This window comes from Rhizoctonia solani, chromosome 12 (genome assembly GCF_016906535.1).
Source record: "Rhizoctonia solani chromosome 12, complete sequence".
NCBI lineage: Eukaryota > Fungi > Basidiomycota > Agaricomycetes > Cantharellales > Ceratobasidiaceae > Rhizoctonia > Rhizoctonia solani.
Genome location: NC_057381.1, coordinates 538685 through 558042, shown reverse-complemented (window position 1 = coordinate 558042; position 19358 = coordinate 538685). Strand labels below are relative to the sequence as shown.

At 50.6% G+C, this 19358-nt stretch overlaps 5 protein-coding genes across 5 annotated transcripts; 1 reads left to right on the top strand and 4 right to left on the bottom strand.

Annotated features, from left to right (window-relative positions):
- Positions 1-83: 83 nt before the first annotated feature.
- On the bottom strand, positions 84-382 carry RhiXN_11408 (uncharacterized protein; the record flags this gene model as incomplete). Its single annotated transcript, XM_043331223.1, has 2 exons — positions 84-241; positions 292-382. The coding sequence occupies 2 exons, from the start codon at positions 380-382 to the stop codon at positions 84-86; spliced, it is 249 nt and encodes an 82-aa protein (XP_043184733.1).
- A 2030-nt stretch (positions 383-2412) lies between these two features.
- Positions 2413-3912, bottom strand: RhiXN_11407 (uncharacterized protein; the record flags this gene model as incomplete). Its single annotated transcript, XM_043331222.1, has 2 exons — positions 2413-3491; positions 3546-3912. The coding sequence occupies 2 exons, from the start codon at positions 3910-3912 to the stop codon at positions 2413-2415; spliced, it is 1446 nt and encodes a 481-aa protein (XP_043184732.1).
- Positions 3913-7954: 4042 nt separating this feature from the next.
- On the top strand, positions 7955-9636 carry RhiXN_11406 (major facilitator superfamily transporter; the record flags this gene model as incomplete). Its single annotated transcript, XM_043331221.1, has 5 exons — positions 7955-8256; positions 8317-9030; positions 9089-9182; positions 9238-9415; positions 9485-9636. The coding sequence occupies 5 exons, from the start codon at positions 7955-7957 to the stop codon at positions 9634-9636; spliced, it is 1440 nt and encodes a 479-aa protein (XP_043184731.1).
- A 2224-nt stretch (positions 9637-11860) lies between these two features.
- On the bottom strand, positions 11861-12424 carry RhiXN_11405 (uncharacterized protein; the record flags this gene model as incomplete). The annotated part of the gene is made up of 1 exon (XM_043331220.1): positions 11861-12424. The coding sequence occupies one exon, from the start codon at positions 12422-12424 to the stop codon at positions 11861-11863; it is 564 nt and encodes a 187-aa protein (XP_043184730.1).
- Positions 12425-14373: 1949 nt separating this feature from the next.
- On the bottom strand, positions 14374-18037 carry RhiXN_11404 (uncharacterized protein; the record flags this gene model as incomplete). The annotated part of the gene is made up of 4 exons (XM_043331219.1): positions 14374-15650; positions 15713-17277; positions 17322-17472; positions 17524-18037. The coding sequence occupies 4 exons, from the start codon at positions 18035-18037 to the stop codon at positions 14374-14376; spliced, it is 3507 nt and encodes a 1168-aa protein (XP_043184729.1).
- Positions 18038-19358: the final 1321 nt, after the last annotated feature.

The window sequence follows — 19358 nt, the reverse complement described above, 5'->3', positions numbered from 1 at the left end:
ATACACCGGCAATACCAATACAGGAGAGTCAGAAACAACTTGGGCTCAGACGTGACAGTCGTCATACTTACAGCGGGATGTTGTTAGTCAGTGGCTACAACCCCTTGATGAAGACCTGCCATTCCTCGTAGGGTTCCTAGAAGTGGTGTATTCAACTGGCGGCCAGCCTCAGCACTTTGGGAGGCGCCGTTCGCGGGAGTGGTCTCTGGCGATGCAGACCCAGCCGGATGAGGCCTGTTGCCTAAGTATATGCGTGAGCTCGAGGTAAATTATTATCGGGAGTTTACATACTCATTGCCCAATATGCCAACCAACGATCCACACATCGGCCGGACGGCTTTAGCATTGGTGCTTGAGCTGTAAGAGCGTTGGAGCGGCCCATGGAAGTACTGGAGAGGATGATGATAATAGGGATTGGAAAATAGATGTGGGGAACTGTGAGCTGAAGGACAAGAGAAGGTATGGTTTACAACAGCGGCGTGCATGTTCTTTTATACCACTCGCTCCCAAGAAAATGTATTGATTATGTGTCGAGGGGCAACGATCCCCACAGGTATTCATCGGCCTATCAGGTACTTGCAATAGCTTCCCGTGGGCCCAAGGTGGCACTCTGGTTTGTCTGCTAACGATCTACCAACCCCACACGACCGACCGAGATCACTTTGTTCTCACGAAACCCACGTGCTAGTGACAAGAAACATTATAGTCATATCCTGCGCGCATGAGCGGTCCGGACCTGGCAAATGTAGCGCGGAGGCGGGGTTTCAGCTCTGCAAGCACTCAAACGATCGTCCGTTAATCAAAACCTGGTTCTTGGTTATATCAAGCCGAGGACCCCACCAATTTGATTTATGCTTCTCGATACCATGGCGAAGAACCGACCCGAGGAACAGTATTACGGTGGCTTCTAATGTAATATGACCTACCCATATACATACTCTTAAAGATACATTATTATGCGCGTTTGCCAGATTCTAGTAAGAGTATCTCAAAGCATAAGATACTGGCACTGGGTGAAATCAAGCGCTATTCGCAGATACAACTAAGTACTACACGCCGACGTCCAGCTGAAGCCTAAAGCGGTTCGTACACGGCTTCGCAATCCGGGCGCCAATTCATTAACCTTCGAGCCCTTTGCGCGTCCATAAACCGGCAGGACAGCCTGTCCCATATTGGGTTGGATGCTTAGACACTTAACGGAGATAGTTGTATGCAGAACCGTAATTACGTAGTAACGTCGCGTCATGAACTGTCTGCGTAATTTAGTCCACGTCTCGCACTCAGTTTTTGGATATATGAGCAAGTTATTGAGTCAGATTCCTTGCGGCCACTATTCCGGACTGAGAAACGGAACTCACATGCAAAACCTCCGGTGAAATCCGCATATTTGTTATCCATAACATTGCAGACACGTTCGACCAATGATTATCAGTATTGCTGCATAGCGCTGGAAATCTAAGTAACGTAAGACGCACCAAAGCCGAAGAAAGAGTTGGTACCCCATTTCACGAGTTCGAGGAAGCTCATTGTCCGGGCTGTCTGACTGTTAGTGGGCATCATGCACCCCTACTATTCGCAACTCCCATGACGATACCTCCGTTTAGTTGGTTGTGTAACCGGAAGCTAATGTTTTTTTTTTTTTTTCGCGCGAGAACTGCCCGAAGTGGATGGGATTGGCCGACCCATTGCCACTTACTCGGGTGGTGTTTTTGCCGAATTTAATCTAATACGCTTGTGGGATTACCTGCCTTTGAAACTTAGACTTGACCCAGGCCAGTGTCTCGAATAAGCTCAGTGATCTAGTGGCTCTTTAGTTTTGGTTACCCGAGAATGCAAAGCACCTTGATAACACCGTGATATAAGCTGAACTTAGCATGCTACATGCCTAGGGGCGATTCAATTAAGTTATGTGCATTATCGGACCCTTCACGGTCGATAGGCTTCGCCTCGTATCACATGCATATACGCATATAGTCTTGATAGCCCGTTAAGTCTCTACTAGTCCGTCAAGTCTCTGCTAGCCCATTCACAGGATGTTTCCCTATCAACCTTTTCCCTCCAAGCGAACAAAGGAACGAAATAAATCTCATTTTCTATAAACACTCAACTGGTTATTCATCGCAAGTGGCACTACAATCCAACATCACAGAGGTAAGAAAGAGACAACCACCAACAAGACATATAAAAGTAGCAGTATCTAGTACTGCACAGTAAGAAAAGAATAGCCCGCTCGGAGCCACAAAAAATTAAGTAAATAAGTGCAACGAAAGTGAACAAGGGTGTAGTAGTCCATTGTCCCGACCGAGAAAAAAATACAATCCACATTCTTCAATCCACCTGACTTGTGAATAGGCTACGAGTTGAGTGATTCACTCGACCCCCCGCATGTTGAATAATAAATGATAGTGTTTCTTAGAATCCGCCGACAGGGATACCCTTCCTCATGACACCCTCGAGTTGAGCAGGGGCGCTAGTGCGCCGTCTGAGTTTGTCAAGCATATTCCGGCCCTGGACTGCTCGGCATTCGCTCCCAGAGACGTCCCTTTGAGCACGCGGCAATGCGCTCCGACGAATCGCAGGAACAGCAGACAGTCCAGACACGTCCATAGTCGATATACCTTCTACCGGTTTGATCTTGGAAACCACAATGGCCTCTGGTTGGCGGACCATCATCTTCGGGCGGGTCTCCCTTGGCATGGGTGGGGTGAGTTTGATGCCGATCGGAAGAGGCATCACGGCCTGGGGAGTAACAGGACTAACGACCGCGTCGCGAACGAGATCCTTCTTGGTAGGAACGTCGCGTCGCCACGATTCCGCTTGCATGTGCTCCTTGGCAACTGGAGAACGCGCGACCTCGCGCTGGCGCCAGGACATGACGGGGACAGGAGCAAGCTCTGGGCCGGAAGCCTTGTTGATCCTGAGCGCAGGGATGGACTGAGGCACGAGCACAGGTTTGATCGACTTGGGAGGCGAGGAAGAGATGATGAGCTTCGAGGGCACGTCGCAAGCCGGGGTGGCCTGAGCAACTGGGGTAGGGGGAGAAGTCGAACGAGCGCGAGCGGAAGCGATAATGCTGTTCGGGATGCGCGAGCGAGGCTTGGATACGTCCTCCCTATCGCCCTTGATGATATTAAGTGGTTTGGCGGCGACAGGGGAGGGAGACTCGATCACAATAGACGGGATGGTCGGAACTGCATTAACGTTAAGACTTGGGCGCAAGCGGGCAGTAATCTGGTCTAGGGAAGGAAGACGCCCAGCAGGGAATGCATCTCGGGCTGGAGTGCGAATAGACTTTTTGTTATAGTCAACCTCCTCAATCCAATGCTCGCGCGAAGCCACGTTTTCGAACAGTTCGAGCGGAGAGGCCAGACCAGGGCTCGGGAGCGAGAAGTGGAAGATTGCTGGGGACTCTGGTGGAGTGACAGCTGTCTCGGTCGAGGTGGGCGAAGGAGGTGCAATAATCTTGGACAGGAACAGCGCACGACGCTCAACTGATTAATATATTTGTTTAAGCGAAGGCAAATATAATTGGATTAAGCACTTACATTGCTTGCTGTGGTGTGCCTTGACGACTACCTCACGCCGGAGTCGATCGGCAGGGCTGACTATGCGCTTGGAAGAACGCTCGCGGTTGGCGGCGAGTAGGTCCTGGAATGTTGCTTGATCAAGGCCCTTCTTGTCCATTGCCTTGGTAGGAGCCAAGGTTCGGCGATGAGGAGAACCTACTGGAGGAGGCAGCAAGTGGTTTGAGCGAGAGCTCGTAGATTCTTCAGGAGAGACAGGCTCCAATGAGGGAGTATCGAAATCGGCTGGTGATTCTGCAGGCGAGACGTAGATCGAGGGCACAGGCCTGTTGGGGGAAAGGGGAGAAGAAACACGGAGGACAGGGGCGGTAAGATATTGAGTGTACATGTCGTTTGGATTGAAATCGAAGTAATTGGGGATTGTAGAGTGTAGATTGGCGGCCGGCGCAGAACGAATGAGTGTATAAAGCCAAGGAGTGAAGTAAGATGGAAAGACAAGTAAGGTGAGAACACTGGCTCAGCGAGTGTTTTCAAGGCCACTGTAAGTATGCGGCGAAACTGGTTCCGGAGACGGAGAGAGCGCAGAGAGGTTGCTTTGAGGGCGACTATTTAGCAATTTCCGTTCGCGATGGAACACGGGGGCTACTTCCACTTCAGGGATACGTTGCTATACGTTGCTATGTAGACCGGAATCGGTACTATGGATATCCCTTGACTGATCAATAGGGAAGATGAAAAACTTCTAAATACTTATACGCCGGGTATATCGTTGTCCTAATCGTCTAGGGTGTGTGAGTGCGTGTAGGCGTTGTCGTCCTTGCTTAAATCGTATGTCCTTCAACATGGTTTAAACGCTTGATGACTAATACTATACAATCCCCCACACTTTTGTCCCATGACCAATCCCATGCTGTAGCGTTTCGCTTTCAGCATATGGAAGACAAAAGTACAGTCCCGGTTGCCCAGCGCCGAGCTTCGGTCTAGAGACCGTTTGCTATCGGCTTTCAAGCGCTGTCGTCGTTCCCCCGCAGTTCCTTGCAACTGTCGTCAATCTGCCATAGCTGCGCTCAAACGTAGGTCCCCAATCCTCGATTTGACCGTAGTCATATGTGTGTGCATCTTTACATGATCTCGCTGATCTCGGCATAATATCGCATACTCCTTCCCCAGCCCTTTCCATAATTAATTATCCCTGGAAATTTCAATATAGCAGACTCGAGCACGCGAATGGACGTGGAAACTCTCTGCAAATTGAGCGCCACGTCGGTGTTGGTCATACCTGCCCTCCAAGTACTCATCTCACCCAATGCATCTTGGTATCGTACGAGCTACAAACTAATCTTCCTCAACCGACCCTTCGTATCCCGTTCTCCCATCAGATAGACTAAAACTATGGTACGACAACAAGGATTCCCCTCCCTCCGGGATCTGTGAATTTAGTGAATGAGTTTCATACCCGACGCCCTCTGTGCGCCCAGTTTGAGAATCCGTTCTGACTTCAGCCTCGACCTAACTATGCAGCGCCCTGGATATCACATATTATTACGAGCTCTCACTCACCATAACATGATCCGACCGTTTAGCGCGGCCGTAAACAAATTCGGTAGGCGCACTACTGGGCAGCAGCGTCGCATATGGAGAACCGGATCCCAAAAACAAAAACAGAACTAATTCTAAAGCCATTTTAGCTCAAAGTTTTATCGGTTAGTCGTTGGCTTGGCGAGCGGAAGTAGCTATATGCGTTTTCATATTCAAATTTCTCGCGTGCTTGAGAAAAGGGACACCTCTGTCCGGGATAATTCCATCCATCCATCACAACCCGAAATGAAAGATGACGAATGTCTATATTTGCGAAGCAGCCCAGATACCGTTTTATAATTTACCCACGTATCTTAGGGTGTAAAATATATTTATCATCCCTTTGGCGTGTATCAAACCTCCGCTCTTAAAAATATACTATATCATGCGATAGATGAAGGGTAGACAGATCCGATCACACGGCCTTGATCTACGCCCAGCCCTGATCTTGAAGAAAGCAGCAGCAGGTGATATATAGCCAAGATTTGCTGGGTGCTATACGTAGCATAACCATTGTTAGGTTTTCTATTGTTACACCAACCGGGGGGGGGGCGTAAGGTTGGCAAAAAAAAAAAGGAAGACTTGAGGGCAACGAGCACATGACTAATCCATCGCTTTCGTCTGTGCTGGCTCGTAGCAACGATGTATGCGTCACGTCGTTGTGTTTGCTGGCTCGATAGGAGCCCTTTTTTAACCCCCGATCTCGAACTTTGATCTCTCGATTGCTTAATTCGGGCCGGTATTACAAGATTGGACGACAGCCTGGTGCTTCTTAGCCTATATACCTTATCAACGCCGGCAGTTACTATTCCTAGACTATGACAAACTGCCTGTTGTCTCCACCGATTTAGGTTTGTGCTGATAGCTATAGGTTTCTCATAGATGTTGTCACGATTATTCTCAGAAAAGTCAGCCCTTGGAGATGATCACCAGAGCCAGCGTTTTCCCGTCTCACTTGAAGCAATGTCTAAAAATGAAGTGAATTGACGATTCAATAGCGAAGGCGTGTTGAATGCGTCTCGAATTAGCTCATGTATGTAGAACTCCGATCGGCGTATGTTGTCATCCCGATCGTGTAGTTGTTTCCTTCGGTGGTATTAGCTGCCCTGGTCCTTTATCCAGAAGCTCCGGTGGCGGGCACTTGGGGACTTGTATTAATTACCCTGTAGCGAAGCCTGTGGAACACAAATAGGTGTGATGGGGCCCTTAAAGTGACATGGTGGCCACAAACTCGCTATTGTTCATGATGATAGGGCAATGATTAATTACGCTCCGTGAAACTTGAAGACGTAGACCTAGGAGAAATGGTTTAACCGTACGCCAGAAGGGTTAACTGGGTATCCCTCTTCTATAGAAACTCAGCGTTGCACATACCTACGATACAGAAGTAAACATTTATTTGAGATGAGACGAGTGCCCGCAGCACTTGAGCATATCAGTTTTCATGGCTGGTCCGCAGCACCAGGGTCGTATTGTTCTGTTCCGGGCTCTCGCATAACGTCGTGTATTGGCAGACGATAGCTCGGAAAAGCTCACATTTTTTACTAGAAGTACCAAATTTACAGGAAAACGGTGTGCGTATTTCGAAATCATTGCGCTCCCTAATGTTGCAGGATACCCTCAAGATCATCTATAGAGCACAAAACGACAACCATACTAGTATTCCTTGTAACTCACACTGTACATACAGATCTATAGAACCTTGCATGTACTTACTAATAGTTACTTATTTGGTTGTGTTAACTTTATTTTAGACTCTGTTCGTGAGTAATGCTTATAAAACGACCTATTTAACTCCCCAGTACCTCCTTGTAGTTGTATCTCAAGTATTGGGGGAGACATCGGGACTCGAGACTGCACCAGGCAGTAGATTATCACGTGACTTACGTCCGCCTTGGCTTCGACACGTGATCATTTGTCATACTACGAATTGGCACTAGTAAGTTCCTAGTAGCTTGTGTCAATCTTACATTCTAGTTCGTCCAACAAACGGTATCAAAGGAACTAACTGTGCATTCGACTATATTGATATTCCGAGTAATTTATTCTAATGACGTTGACCAGTAGGCTGATCCACCTTGATTGTTATTGTCGTCTATTCTACCTTCCCAGTACCATTACATAACAGCAGTTCTGCCGTAATCACTCCCAGTAATGTTAGGCCCAGGCTTAGATATGCAATTCGGTTTTCTCCCATCGCACTTTCAGCTCACCGGCGCTTAACGCTAAAGTCGCTCAGTAGTGGTCTTGTAAAACTAAGTGAAAGCTTTGCTGATAGATCAACTGTGGCCCATTACTAGCTCCACTTTGGCCACTTCTTTGCGCATAGGGTACAAAAAACCGGCAAACTTGACCAAGGGAACACGAAGATACGCGCAAAATGGCCTCAAATGCGGCTGGACTCGTTTTTTTGTCGTTCACTGTTCTTAGGGGGCAGAACCATCGCACCTAACTAGTGTGTATGAATTAAAAATAGGCTATAAGTCGACTGTATTTCGACAACACGACTCTGAGGCTTTGTGCACGCGCAGTTCATGCCCTGGAGCTCTTCAACACGACTCAGCACGCGTTGTTCCTAGGAGAGGTGCCACCTTATGCTCAGCCTGTCCGGTCGTACTTTGAACCGGCTCTTTTGGAAAACTCCGACACAAGAAAGGCTACAAATTGATCGCTTAAGGATCGGGTACCCTCCCAGTTTATCCAGTTTACCCAGTTTACCGTCATGGTGAGCTTAGCTATTCCTCAAGGCCCTGCCCAGCCCAAACGATGAAGCCAATCACGTGTAGTGGATTCTACATTCGAATTACGATAAATTTGGGAACTACGGAAACGGAGTCTTACTTACCCACACCATGCCCTCTGGCGTCAAGATCGACTACGAAAACGACGCTCTTGCAAGTATGAATACCGTTCCACTTCGACAAGAGGGCACCCTATCTCCCAAAGAATCCTTGGAGAAGCCACTCGCCGATGAAGTCGACATTCGAGCTTTGGAACGAAGATTGGTTCGCAAGCTTGATCTGATCTTCTTGCCATGGGCGTGCGTTAGTCAGGTTATGAAGAAGATCGACCAGACCAACTACAAGGCCGCTTATACCGCTGGCATGCGCGATGACCTTGGTCTCGCTGGAACCAATGCTTTGACTCTATTAGAGTAAGTTCTTAATGCGGCTATATTACTTGTAACCTAGTGATAACCCTGCTATGAATCTAGCATTTACTTCACCATCCCACTGGCTGTATTTGCTGTACCAACTATGCTCATCATTACTCGAGTCAGGCCATCATACTTCCTTCCAGGCCTCGAAATGACTTGGGGTATCCTTACGGCCTTGATGGCAACTTGCAAGAGGGTCGAACAGATGTATCCTCTTCGGTTTTTCATCGGGACTATGGAAGCTTGTTGTTGGCCATTAACGACCACACTGCTCCTATCGTGGTACACACCGATGGAGCTGGCTAAACGCCAGTCGATTTATCTTTGTTCAAGCTTTGTTGGACAGATGTTCACCTTTGCGATGCAATCAGCAATTCACCAAACCCTCGAGGGAAACCTTGGCATGGCGGGTTGGCGCTGGCTCTTTATTATCAATGGGGTTATGACAGTCGTAGTTGCTATTATAGGTTTCTTTGCTCTACCTGATTACCCGGCGACCTCTCGTGCATTCTATCTCACTGAGCAGGAAAAGCAGCTTGGATACGAAAGGTTACTTCGATATGGAAGGCGCACACTGAAAAGTATGGACGAGTACCCCGGATGGAGAGGCATCAAGACCCTCGTCAGAAAGACATCGAAAACAATTTTCGGATGGAAATTTGCTCTACTATTTCTTTGCTACGGTCCCTGGGCCTGGGCCACTCAGGTCAACTCTTGGTTCAATCTCTTCCTGGACGATCTTCGTAACCCGGATGGGACTAAAATGTTCAGGTCAGTTTCAATCGGCCAACCTTATTCCTCGGATATTAAGCTTCTATCTTCCTGGTAGCGTAAAGCAAGTGACAGAGATTCCTATTGCGGGCAGTGGCCTTGCCTTGGTGGGAGCGCTGGCCATCGGGTGGATAAGTGATCGGTACCAACTCGTAGGCAGTATTCTTACTTGATTCTGTACACGATCTGATCTCAATTCTCCCATAGCGCTGGCAGCTGGCGATTGTAATAAACCTAGTTCTCCTATCTTGTGCCATTGTGCTCGCCATTTGGCCGAATATCGTCTGGCTACTCTTCTTGGCATTTCTTGTCAGCTATGTGACTTTTGCCAACGAGTCCATTTACATGAGCTGGCTGGGAGATATCTGTAGAGACGACCCGGTCGGTGAGTAAATCTGCGCCGGCACACGTGCCCAGTGCGAGCCGGAGGCTGAATCATTTCATATTTTTCCAGAGCGTTCGCTTGTTCTAGCCCTTGCCCTTAGCTTTACGATGGCGGGAAACTCTTCTCTTCCTATTGCATTATGGCCTTCGAAAGAGGCGCCGCGATACCGATATGGATACAAGGTGGGTACAACCGCATACATCCGTCGGCCTTCCTTCTGAATATCCCTTGTAAATTTTACAGGTGGCCTGCGGGTTCTGCGCCGTCAGTATAATTAGTACTATAGTATACCGCTACTTGGTACGGCGTGATGACAGACGCAGGCAGGAGGAATCAGACCTTAGTGACCAAGGGAATGCGAGACAAACCTGAATTCGCGATGAGAAATAATTTTACTCTTGATCACGATCTGTTATTATTCCACCGTATTGTCACGTTGTATAAATTACTATTTATTCCGTTTATGAATTCCAAACTTGATTTAACTCGACTGGTTCCATTTGTCCTGCCCCAGGTAACTCTCAGTCGCCAGAGGCAGTGATTCTGACTTAGAGATCCTGCCAAGCCAGCACGATGGGGCAATCAGGTGGAAATTAATCACAAGGTGGAGCGACTTATTACCGGAGAGCTCCATATGCCTGTTTCTTGGCGCACATTACCCGGGGGCTCTGTCAAGTCTGGAGTAATTTGCCTTGGCTAAGGCTCACGGTGTGACGACACGATGTGTTAACGGCCACAATAAGAATCGATCGATTAGTACACTGCGACTGAGCCCGGGGAACACGCATATGTTTGGTAGAGAAAGGAAGGAAGGGAAGGTTGAATTTTGAACGTGAATCCACAACAAATCCCAGTAATGCAAATAACAGGATATTGCCAGCCGATGCTACAACCACGTTCACATGCCACATAAGGCTTTAGTGCCAATCACTCTATCAGGAATCTCGGTAGATCCAAAGGAGTATGTGATTGCAGAGCCCCGATGTAGGCGCGGATTTAACCCGCCGTTTGTAATTTGGAATCAGTAAGTTCACCGATGTATTGAACCACCGATTAACCCAATCCATGAAACCAATATAAGGAAGTGAAAAAAATCCATTCTACCAGAGATTCTTACACACTAAAAGCAACCAGGCATATACTAGGCTACAGAAGGACACAAGCCGTTGGACGTAGACGATTTCAATGAAGTCACTCAAGTCCAGCACACCCATTCACATACTTGGGGCAAGCCAAATCCTAGGAATTGATTTGAGTCCAGAAGTTAAATGCAGGTGACGATGACAATCTGTATGAGCGACCAGTAGTTACCCAATAACTCAAACGCACCACATCTCACAACTAATAAGGAAGTCCGTTTCAACCCAGGAAAGATCAGTTCTCCGACATTTCCGATGCTGGGCACTCTGGCTGGTTACAATCTACCCTATCAACGCCCCCGCTTGCATTTGGAACATATGCGCACATGTAGCCTTGTGATTACTGAGAGATATAAGTGTAATTAAGGATATACAGAAAGAAAGAGATAGGTAAGTGGTGAGTAGTCTGATGACATCCAGCAGATGGTGTGTGAAAGGTCTTATATATACCCATTCTCCAAATTGCAATGGAAAAACGGTCAATTGATTATAAAGTGGATCAGAATACAGTTGCTGATGGTCACCGAATTTAAGGGGATGTAACAGCCAGTATACGCAAGACCTGAGGCAAAACGATGGGCAGAGAATTCTCAGACCCTTTTGGCGCCATGGATTGGCGCCTAGCTGGCACAGCTATACCCACCATAGGCAATGAAACACGCTAAACACGCCTCGTGCTTTGTGAAGCACAAGCGTGTGGCGGCTATGCCGTGTCCCAGCTGTGTCAGCTTGATAACCATAGCATCGATATCAAGGGTATCCTTACCGATTGATCAAAAATATTAGATAGAAGGTCCTATCTTGGCTCTTCCGCTCTACTTGACTATTCGATGAGATGCCGCAGCACGACTCGAACTTCCCAATAGAATCCAGGCGCGAAGAAAAGGCGAGTGTCCTCAGATTCTATAGGTATCTGCATCAGGAACACCTCTCATTGTGTAGGGAGATCTCCCACTGCTCTCGTATCTACTGTATCTTCTTTGACTCGTACAAACCACAAGAGCTTGAGTTGGTGCACTTCAGGATTCCCGTTTTTCTGGCGCCTGTCCCTCCAGCTGCCGAATCCACTGGTGCCCAGTCCTGTTCTCATCGATCAACAGGGGATTTTTTCCAGCGATATGTAGCCATCTTGCCCGATTCCAAGCATAAAAGAGAACTTGAACAAGAGTTCGCGTATATAATTTGCAAGCATCAGCTATGAATAACATTTTTTTCTCAAAACAATCGGCAGTCGTCATGTCTTTGTACCGAAACTATCATGATGACATTCCCGCTTGCTATCCTAACCATTCCTAATTACCAGTAGTCATTTCGTCGCTGCTGCTCCCTTCTTCAGACGTACTCTTACAATCAGCTCCACCTTCGCAATGCCTGTGTCTTTTATAGCCTCTTCGTTCGTGTGACATTCCCCTACCAAAGTGGCCCCCGTGCCCGCCATGGGGTCCAAAATGCATGTGGTGTGCCCAATGATGCATTCCACCTGGTCCTCCTCGCATGTGATGGTGATGACCTCGAGGCGGGAATGGGAAGGGAGGCGGGCCGTGGCCAGGTAGCTCCGAACTCGTTGCTTCGAACGGGGGAGGGGGAGGCGGGTGATGCATATGGTGATGATGATGGTGACGGTGCCGATGATGCCCAAAATGGGGTCCATGCTCGCCGGGATGATGGTGTCCTCTTCCATGATGCCGGCGGCCTCTAAAATGAGGTGGGTGGTGGTCGCCGTGCGGTTCATTTCCTTCGATATGGTCCGGGTGCGGAGAGCCAGGATGGGGGTGGTGTGGGTAGCGATGCATATGGTGGTGATGCATACGATGGTGATGCCAGTGTGAGTGGGGGTGAGTATGGTGGTCAGCCCCGCTAGTAGGAGCATGAGTCTCGCTAGATTCAATTAACTGCATGTTGTGAGTGAGAGTGTATCAGGATGGTGTCGGTAGCAGCTTTACTGACCACCCATTTTATAGCTCAAAAGCGACGACCACGCACTGCTGCGCGCCGGGTGCTCCCAGCTAGAGAGCGAACGCTAATTGGATCGGTAGTCGGCAAAGCATGGAGCCAACAGCTTCTTACGCTCTCCGATTGGCTAACCTATTCCTGTGCACATCTCCGCAGCAGCCAATTTGGTCCGGTGAATCCGGTACCACCAGACTGTCCAATCGGATTGAGCGTACCTGACATGGGGTGAGATACCGACTGCGTTCATCTTGCCGGCGAGCCGCGCGTACACCCAGCATTTCGTGCCGGGCCAATGAGAAAGGTCCAAGAAAGATCCGATTCGAAAGGTTCCGCTTGACTAGGACCGGAAATAGCTCCCGTTTGAGGCTCCGACATGTTTTTTTTTCTTGGGTGTGATTCAATGACTCGACTGGAATGGATTGGTGTTACCTTGGAGGTGTTGTGTCATGTGCTCGTGGGAGGGAGGCTTACTGCGCGCGGTATGATAAGGAAGGATACCAGCGTCGACTCGGCTTACAGGCTGCATAGCCGTACATTTTTTAGATAGCTTGTACTATTATGTGCATATGTATAAGAGATGCCGAGAAAAAAAATCAAAGGAACGAAATTCAACCCAATTCGTATATCATGGGTACGCATGTTTCGATCAAGAAGAGGGTTTGCAGTTGGATTGTCGGCGACAAAGTCGAGCCATGTAAGAACAGAGCCTGTAAGCAACCATTGGTTAGCCGACGATCGTCCAGCAGCAAAACCCGACTCGCCAAGAGCACATACCAAGCTAGTTTGACTCTTTTTTCTTCAGACATTCTGGGTCGTCGCACAACACGACTACCGCCGTCCCGTTCGGTCGAATGTAAATATCGCACATGGTGCTGGCTTGAAAAGACGGGAAGTGTAGGTGGATTGGGAAGGAGATGGGAGAGTATGGATAGAGAGTATCAAAAGAGGGAGATGCGTAGGTCTTTCCTTTCGATAGTGCGTGGCCCCCCTTTTTATCGTCGAGCGACCCAGCCAACGAGTCGGTAACACAAGCCTCTTGATGTAGGATGAGACAGATGACGGGCGCACGCCCCCACACTCGCACCAATAAAATTCGGAGTTTATCTATATGGCATAGTTCACACACAGCAACGACAACAAAAAGAAAACTCCGACACTGGGTGGGTGCAAGAGAGATAGTGCGAGTGTATGAGTGGGTGCAAATGGAGTGGGTGGCACACTTGCCAATTTCGGTGGCTTGGACTGGACTAAACAACAAAGACTGAGATGGTTCGATACGCGTCCCCGTGAACCCTCAAAGATGCGGATAATCCGCGCCTTTGGGTTCTGAGACGATCTAGACCGGAGGCCACCCTCCCAATCCTCTCTCTCCGCCATGCTATGCCACCTTATGAGTAGCTCACGCCCCTGAGACCCCGCATATACTATACTAAAGAACAATCTACCCAATCACCGGTCAGCTGCCCATGCATAAGCGACTTGTTTCAGCTCTTGGCATTTATCCCTCGGACTAAGACGTGTAACTCAATTTGAGCGAGAAAAAAACGGATCTAACGAGCCCCACCCGAGCACATGATAGCCATTCGACACGGTAACAAGTAGTGACAGAGAAAACTAGTCGAAAAAAGTGATACAAATATATACTATGGCACAATAAACAACGTAAAGAGAGATAGAGAGAGAGGGAATAAGAACGAAAATACTCTGGAAAAAAAAAAGGAAAAGAAAAGCGCACCGAGTAACGACCGTAGCTGCAGAGAGGACATGAACACCAAGAACGACATGCGCGCGCGAATAAAGTATCAAACGAAACGAAAAAAAAAAAGAAAAGAAAAAACGCAACAAAGGGGAATAAAAACAAGAAAACTACTGATCCCACTCTTTCGCAATGCTCTCCAGAACCTCGACCACGACCTCGGCATTCGTCATCAAACTGTGTCCCGCACCCTTGACAATCTTGACCTCGCACGACTTCATCACGCGCTCCATCCACCGCACGCTCCCGATCCCAATCTTGTCGTCCCGGTCGCCGTACCAGACCCGCACCGGCTGCCTCACGTCGGCGTACGAGAAGCCCCAGGGCTTGGAGTCTCGTTCGAGGATGGACAACAGGTCGGCCGTTCCGCCTTTGAGCGACTCGGCGTGCGAGGCTTGCAAGAGGGCCGAGGCGAGTGTGATGGTCTTTGGGTTCTGGTTCTGGCCCTGATTCTGATTCTGGGCTTGGCTCGAGCTGGCCGGGTTCGGGGAGCGCGGAGAGGGAGGGACGGGAGTGGTGGGCGACATGATCCTCGGTCGCGCATTGAGCGATAACGAACGCCTCTGCCTCGGCCTATCCGTATCCGCAAACTCGGACGCCCACGCCTGGGTACGCGCGTCCGGGTCGTCGATCCCCAGTCCGAGTCCGACGGGGGTATGTTTCCCGGGCTCGGACTTGGCCGAACGCGACTTGAGAGATGACATGGAGCGCAGGCCCTTGAGTTTGGGTGCGGACGTGGGTGGGGGTGGTATAGGCGTCGTCGGCGACTCGGGTGGCTGCTCTTGGTCCGGGATAGGTGGAATAGGCGGGACGGGTGGGATAGGAACAGGCGTGGTAGGCTCAACGCACTCTTCCGCTGCAGGATCCTCGAGCTCCACAGGTCCCCTGGCTTTAATCGTCGCCTGCGCACTGGGGGGAGTCGACTGGCCACGCTTGGGTGCGCTCTTCGGGGCGGTATTATTGAACAACCCGCCAAAGATGGATTTCGAGCCCTTGCGCGGACGATACTCGCCCATCTCGGACACCACAAGATCTTTAGGCTTCTTAGTCTTTTCTTTGTTCCCTCCCGTCTTTTCCTTGTCCTTGTCCTTTTCCTTGTCCTTCCCACCACCATTCACCTTGCCTCTCTCCTTCCCGCCCTCTTTGCCCTCTCCCAACGCCAACCTAGTCGGACTCCCAAACCGGCCCTCGAAATCGTCCAGCTCGTCGTACTCGCTAAACGAGCTAAACGATACCCTCCCAGGACTCATCGGAGCACTCGCGTCGAACCCGATGCCTTCGTACTGGATCGTCGGGGGCTTGCCAATCATCCATCCTTGCAAACGCCACTCGGCCGCCTGAGCCGTCTTGATCAATCCATTCGGGACGTATTTGAGCCATTTGTATCCTGCCATCCACACACGCTCTCGTCAATCCAGCGCAAACAAAGAAATGAAACTGGGAACCCACCACCGTCAACGGCCATGCTAACCCACGGCGCCAAAAGATGCACACTGCCCATAACACGCTCGCCAGCCTTCAAACTCCCAGCAAGCGCATACGGCGCGCCCGCCGAATGCGCCAAGACGCTATACCGCCCCAGCCCGAGCGTATCGGCCACCTCCTCGACGACACCGGCCCACTCGAGCAACCCGCGCTTGTCGGTCGGCACGTCGGACGTGCGGCCGAGTCCCCACCGGTCGATGCAGATCAGACGCAGATTGAGCGCCTCGGCCATTTCGTCGTAGAGCGCGACGAGGTACCGCACGCATCCGAGTCCGAGGTACACGATTACTGGTCGGCCCGTGAGTGATCCGACGTCGGCGAGCGAGACGGTCAACCCCGCGTGGGCGGGTCGTCGGAGGGTGAGCAGGCGGGTGAGGCGCGGCGAGCGTAGGTACTGGGCCATTTCCATCGTCGGGTCGGCTGGGTTGGAGGGACGGGGGAGGACGACGGTCGTGCCAGAGTTTCCGGAACAGATCGACGCGCCGTCCGAAAAGGGGGCTCGTATGCAGGGGGACAAGGATGCGGACTCGGCGGGGGCAGAACCCGTAAATGAGCGGGCGTGTTGGAGACGAGGCGCGGATGTGGGCGTCGACGCGCACGTGTTGGCGGTTCGAGGTCTGCGGGGGGTGATGGTTCCGACTGGGGGAGGGGGAGTGTCTTGGATAGCTTGCAATGCTCTCTGTGCTTCGTCTGCTATCGAGTCGACGCTCGATCGCGTAGGGTCCAGTCCAGAGTGCCCAGGATCAAAGAGGTCGTCTACCTCGACCGGTTTGGAAGGAGTGGGCGATTCGGGAGGTTTGGGCGTTGCTGCGCTTCGTTGAGATACGGCTTTGGTGGCTGCTACGACGGCTGGAGCGTGCATCTTGATAATATCATCGATACTCGGTACCACCGTTCGTTCCTTGACTCGCTCGCCGCGACTAAGGACAGCGTCGATAGACTCGGTCTCGCCGTCGCCCGAATTGGGAAGGTCCCACATTGCATGGCTGCGCGAGATGGCACGAGCCTTGTGGACAGAAGAGCCAGCTGAACTGGTGGACAGCGTACGGCCTGATACACCGCTCTTGACAGAAGGGGCTGCATTGCGTGCGCTTCGTGCGCTTCGGGTGCTGACGCCGCTTCGTTGGCGTATCCGGGTCGGGGGAACAAGTGGGCTGGTAACGTCCGCGCGTTCGTCTGCTTCGATTTCTTCGTCGCTCTTGACCCGTGTGGGCAGGGCTGAGGAAGCCGAAGACGTGGGGACGGGGGCTGGAGGAGCCGGTGTGCCTGTGCGGCTGGAGGGGGCGGTGGTAGAAGGTGTGCCCGTGCGACTGGTCGAGCTGGAAGGAGTGCGCCGTTCGGCCTCTGTCTCGGTATCGTCCATATCGTCATGCCACTCTTTCCGCCTGGGACTCTTGTCCGGTCGTTTCCCCCTGGGTTTAGTAGATTTCCAGGCTGTAGCATCATCACCTCGAACAATTCCAAGCTTGACTCCTTCTGGCGGGGTAGGAAGGGGCGGTTGGTAGAGTGGGTAGCCGAAGCGAGAGCTTCTAGCGTAGGATGGAGTGAGAAACGGCATGGTGTCGAGTGATACGCTGGATCCCATGCCCATGCCCATACTGTCGATGAGAGCGTCCATGGCTTCCACCGAGCTCGATGCGATGAGAACAGATTCGTGGGGGAGGTAGGTGTGCGTGGGGGAGTGAGCGCTCCTGGCTCGGTCGCAGCCGACGAAGTGAGTGTGCCTAGGACCAGTCAGCGCAAATACGAAAAAAGATAAAAAGACAGCAACTGACCGGCAGAAGAAATGAGGGAAGAACGAAAGCCAGAAACGACAGACGGACTGGGGGGAAGGTGGTCGTAGGTAGAACAAGTCGGATCGCAGACAGAGTGGTTGGCACTAGTGTTGTGGTGGTGAAGAGAGGAAGAGGAAGGAGAAGGAGAAGCGAGGGAAACAATAACCATGTCGTCTGGATCTCTGATCCTGTCCTTCCGTTTCGGGACCTTTGGCTCCAAGTGCGCCTGAACGACTCGCCAGTCCCGCAGTCCTCCCCCGGCCTGTCGCGACCAGCTCGACTTGCGGTCCTGCATCGTCGGAAACTCGATCGTCACATGTTTGTCCTTGTCTTCTTTGCTACTGCTATTGCTGTTGCTGTTATTCCGCTCCCGAATCCGCTCGGCCCGTTTCGGGTATTTGTCAAAGTAGGCCTGGTGCGGCGACGGAGGAGGCTCCGACACGCTCGTGCTTGCGCTCGTGCTCGCCCCACTTGCGTTCGGTTCCTCCAGCTGCAGGTTCCCTTTGCGCCGCATACCGCCCCCGCGTTGCGCAGTGCCGACCGTGGCTGTCCAGTCGGAGGAGCAGTCGCCATCTGCTCATTTTCAGCCAAACCGAACAAGCCACACACTCTCTGTCCCACTTACCTAGACAGTGATAATAAGCAGAAGAAAAAAACACACAACAACAACCAGTCGACCCAACAAGGTAAATTCCAAAAAGTAAAAAAAACGAAATCACAAAATACGAGCTTGAGCAACAACACGATGGTCGATCTTCCTCAGCAGCATCGCACAAGGCTACGCGCCCCAGCCTTGGTTTGGTTCAGAATGATAGTCGACTGCAGGTGGCGCTTGGCTATTGATTAGCCCATACATCTCCTCATTTCAAATCCGTTTGAGCTCCTGATCTAACCCCCCCTCGCGACTCACTTAATTGTCTGTAAATGAACTCGGGACCCCGGCAACCTTTTTTTCACATTGCTTGGGTTCTCCATTCTTATGTGATCAGATGTGGATGTTCGTAGTGCTGCATTATTTCTCTCTCTCTCGCTGGGAGCACTGGCCATTTCAGACCTCGCTCGCTCCATACCACCGGCCGAGACGAAGCCCGGATCTCACTGATTGACAGATCTGTCCCCAAACACTAAACCTTTACCGTCGTTCCTTAATTCACACGTAAAACAAAATTCAATCCCAGGCCTCTCTCCCTCTCTCTCGCGACGTCACAGGGATCTTGAAAGGTCGTGTCCGCCCTCCCTCCCTATACTCATCAGCTGAGAGGAAGGGGAGGGCCTAGACTATACGCGCTGTGCCTCTCCCCCCTTGGTGAATATTCGGAAACACGCCCGGAGAAGATGAGAACATGTTGGGACCTTGACATCAGAATCTTAATTAAACTGAATGAATAGCACCGAATGTATTGTCCCAGAGTCGGTTGTATCCAAGTCCTTCCACAATCGTGCCGGTTCACACACAGATAAGGACAACCTTCGTTCAGTTTGCCCCCATCCAGATACTATTTTTCTACAACCCCACCCTTTGCATCGATAGTAACACATATACACCACACATTCCATGAAATACAATAACCATTTTACATCTTCACGCTGTGATAAACTTTATCTTGCTTCAACTGTATTCTCCTTCGATTGTATACCGTTTCAGGTTTCAACACAACACGCTAACCTCCTTGCTCCTCCCCTTCCCCGGAGTTCAGGTTGAAACCAAACAAATATATCCAAAGCAGTGATTGTCTTTATGTGGAAGTAGCACAGCCATGGGAGCTGATAAGATGACACCAGAGTCTCGTCATAGATCCGAGTCCATTGTCCGGGAATTTCCATTCGGAGAGACC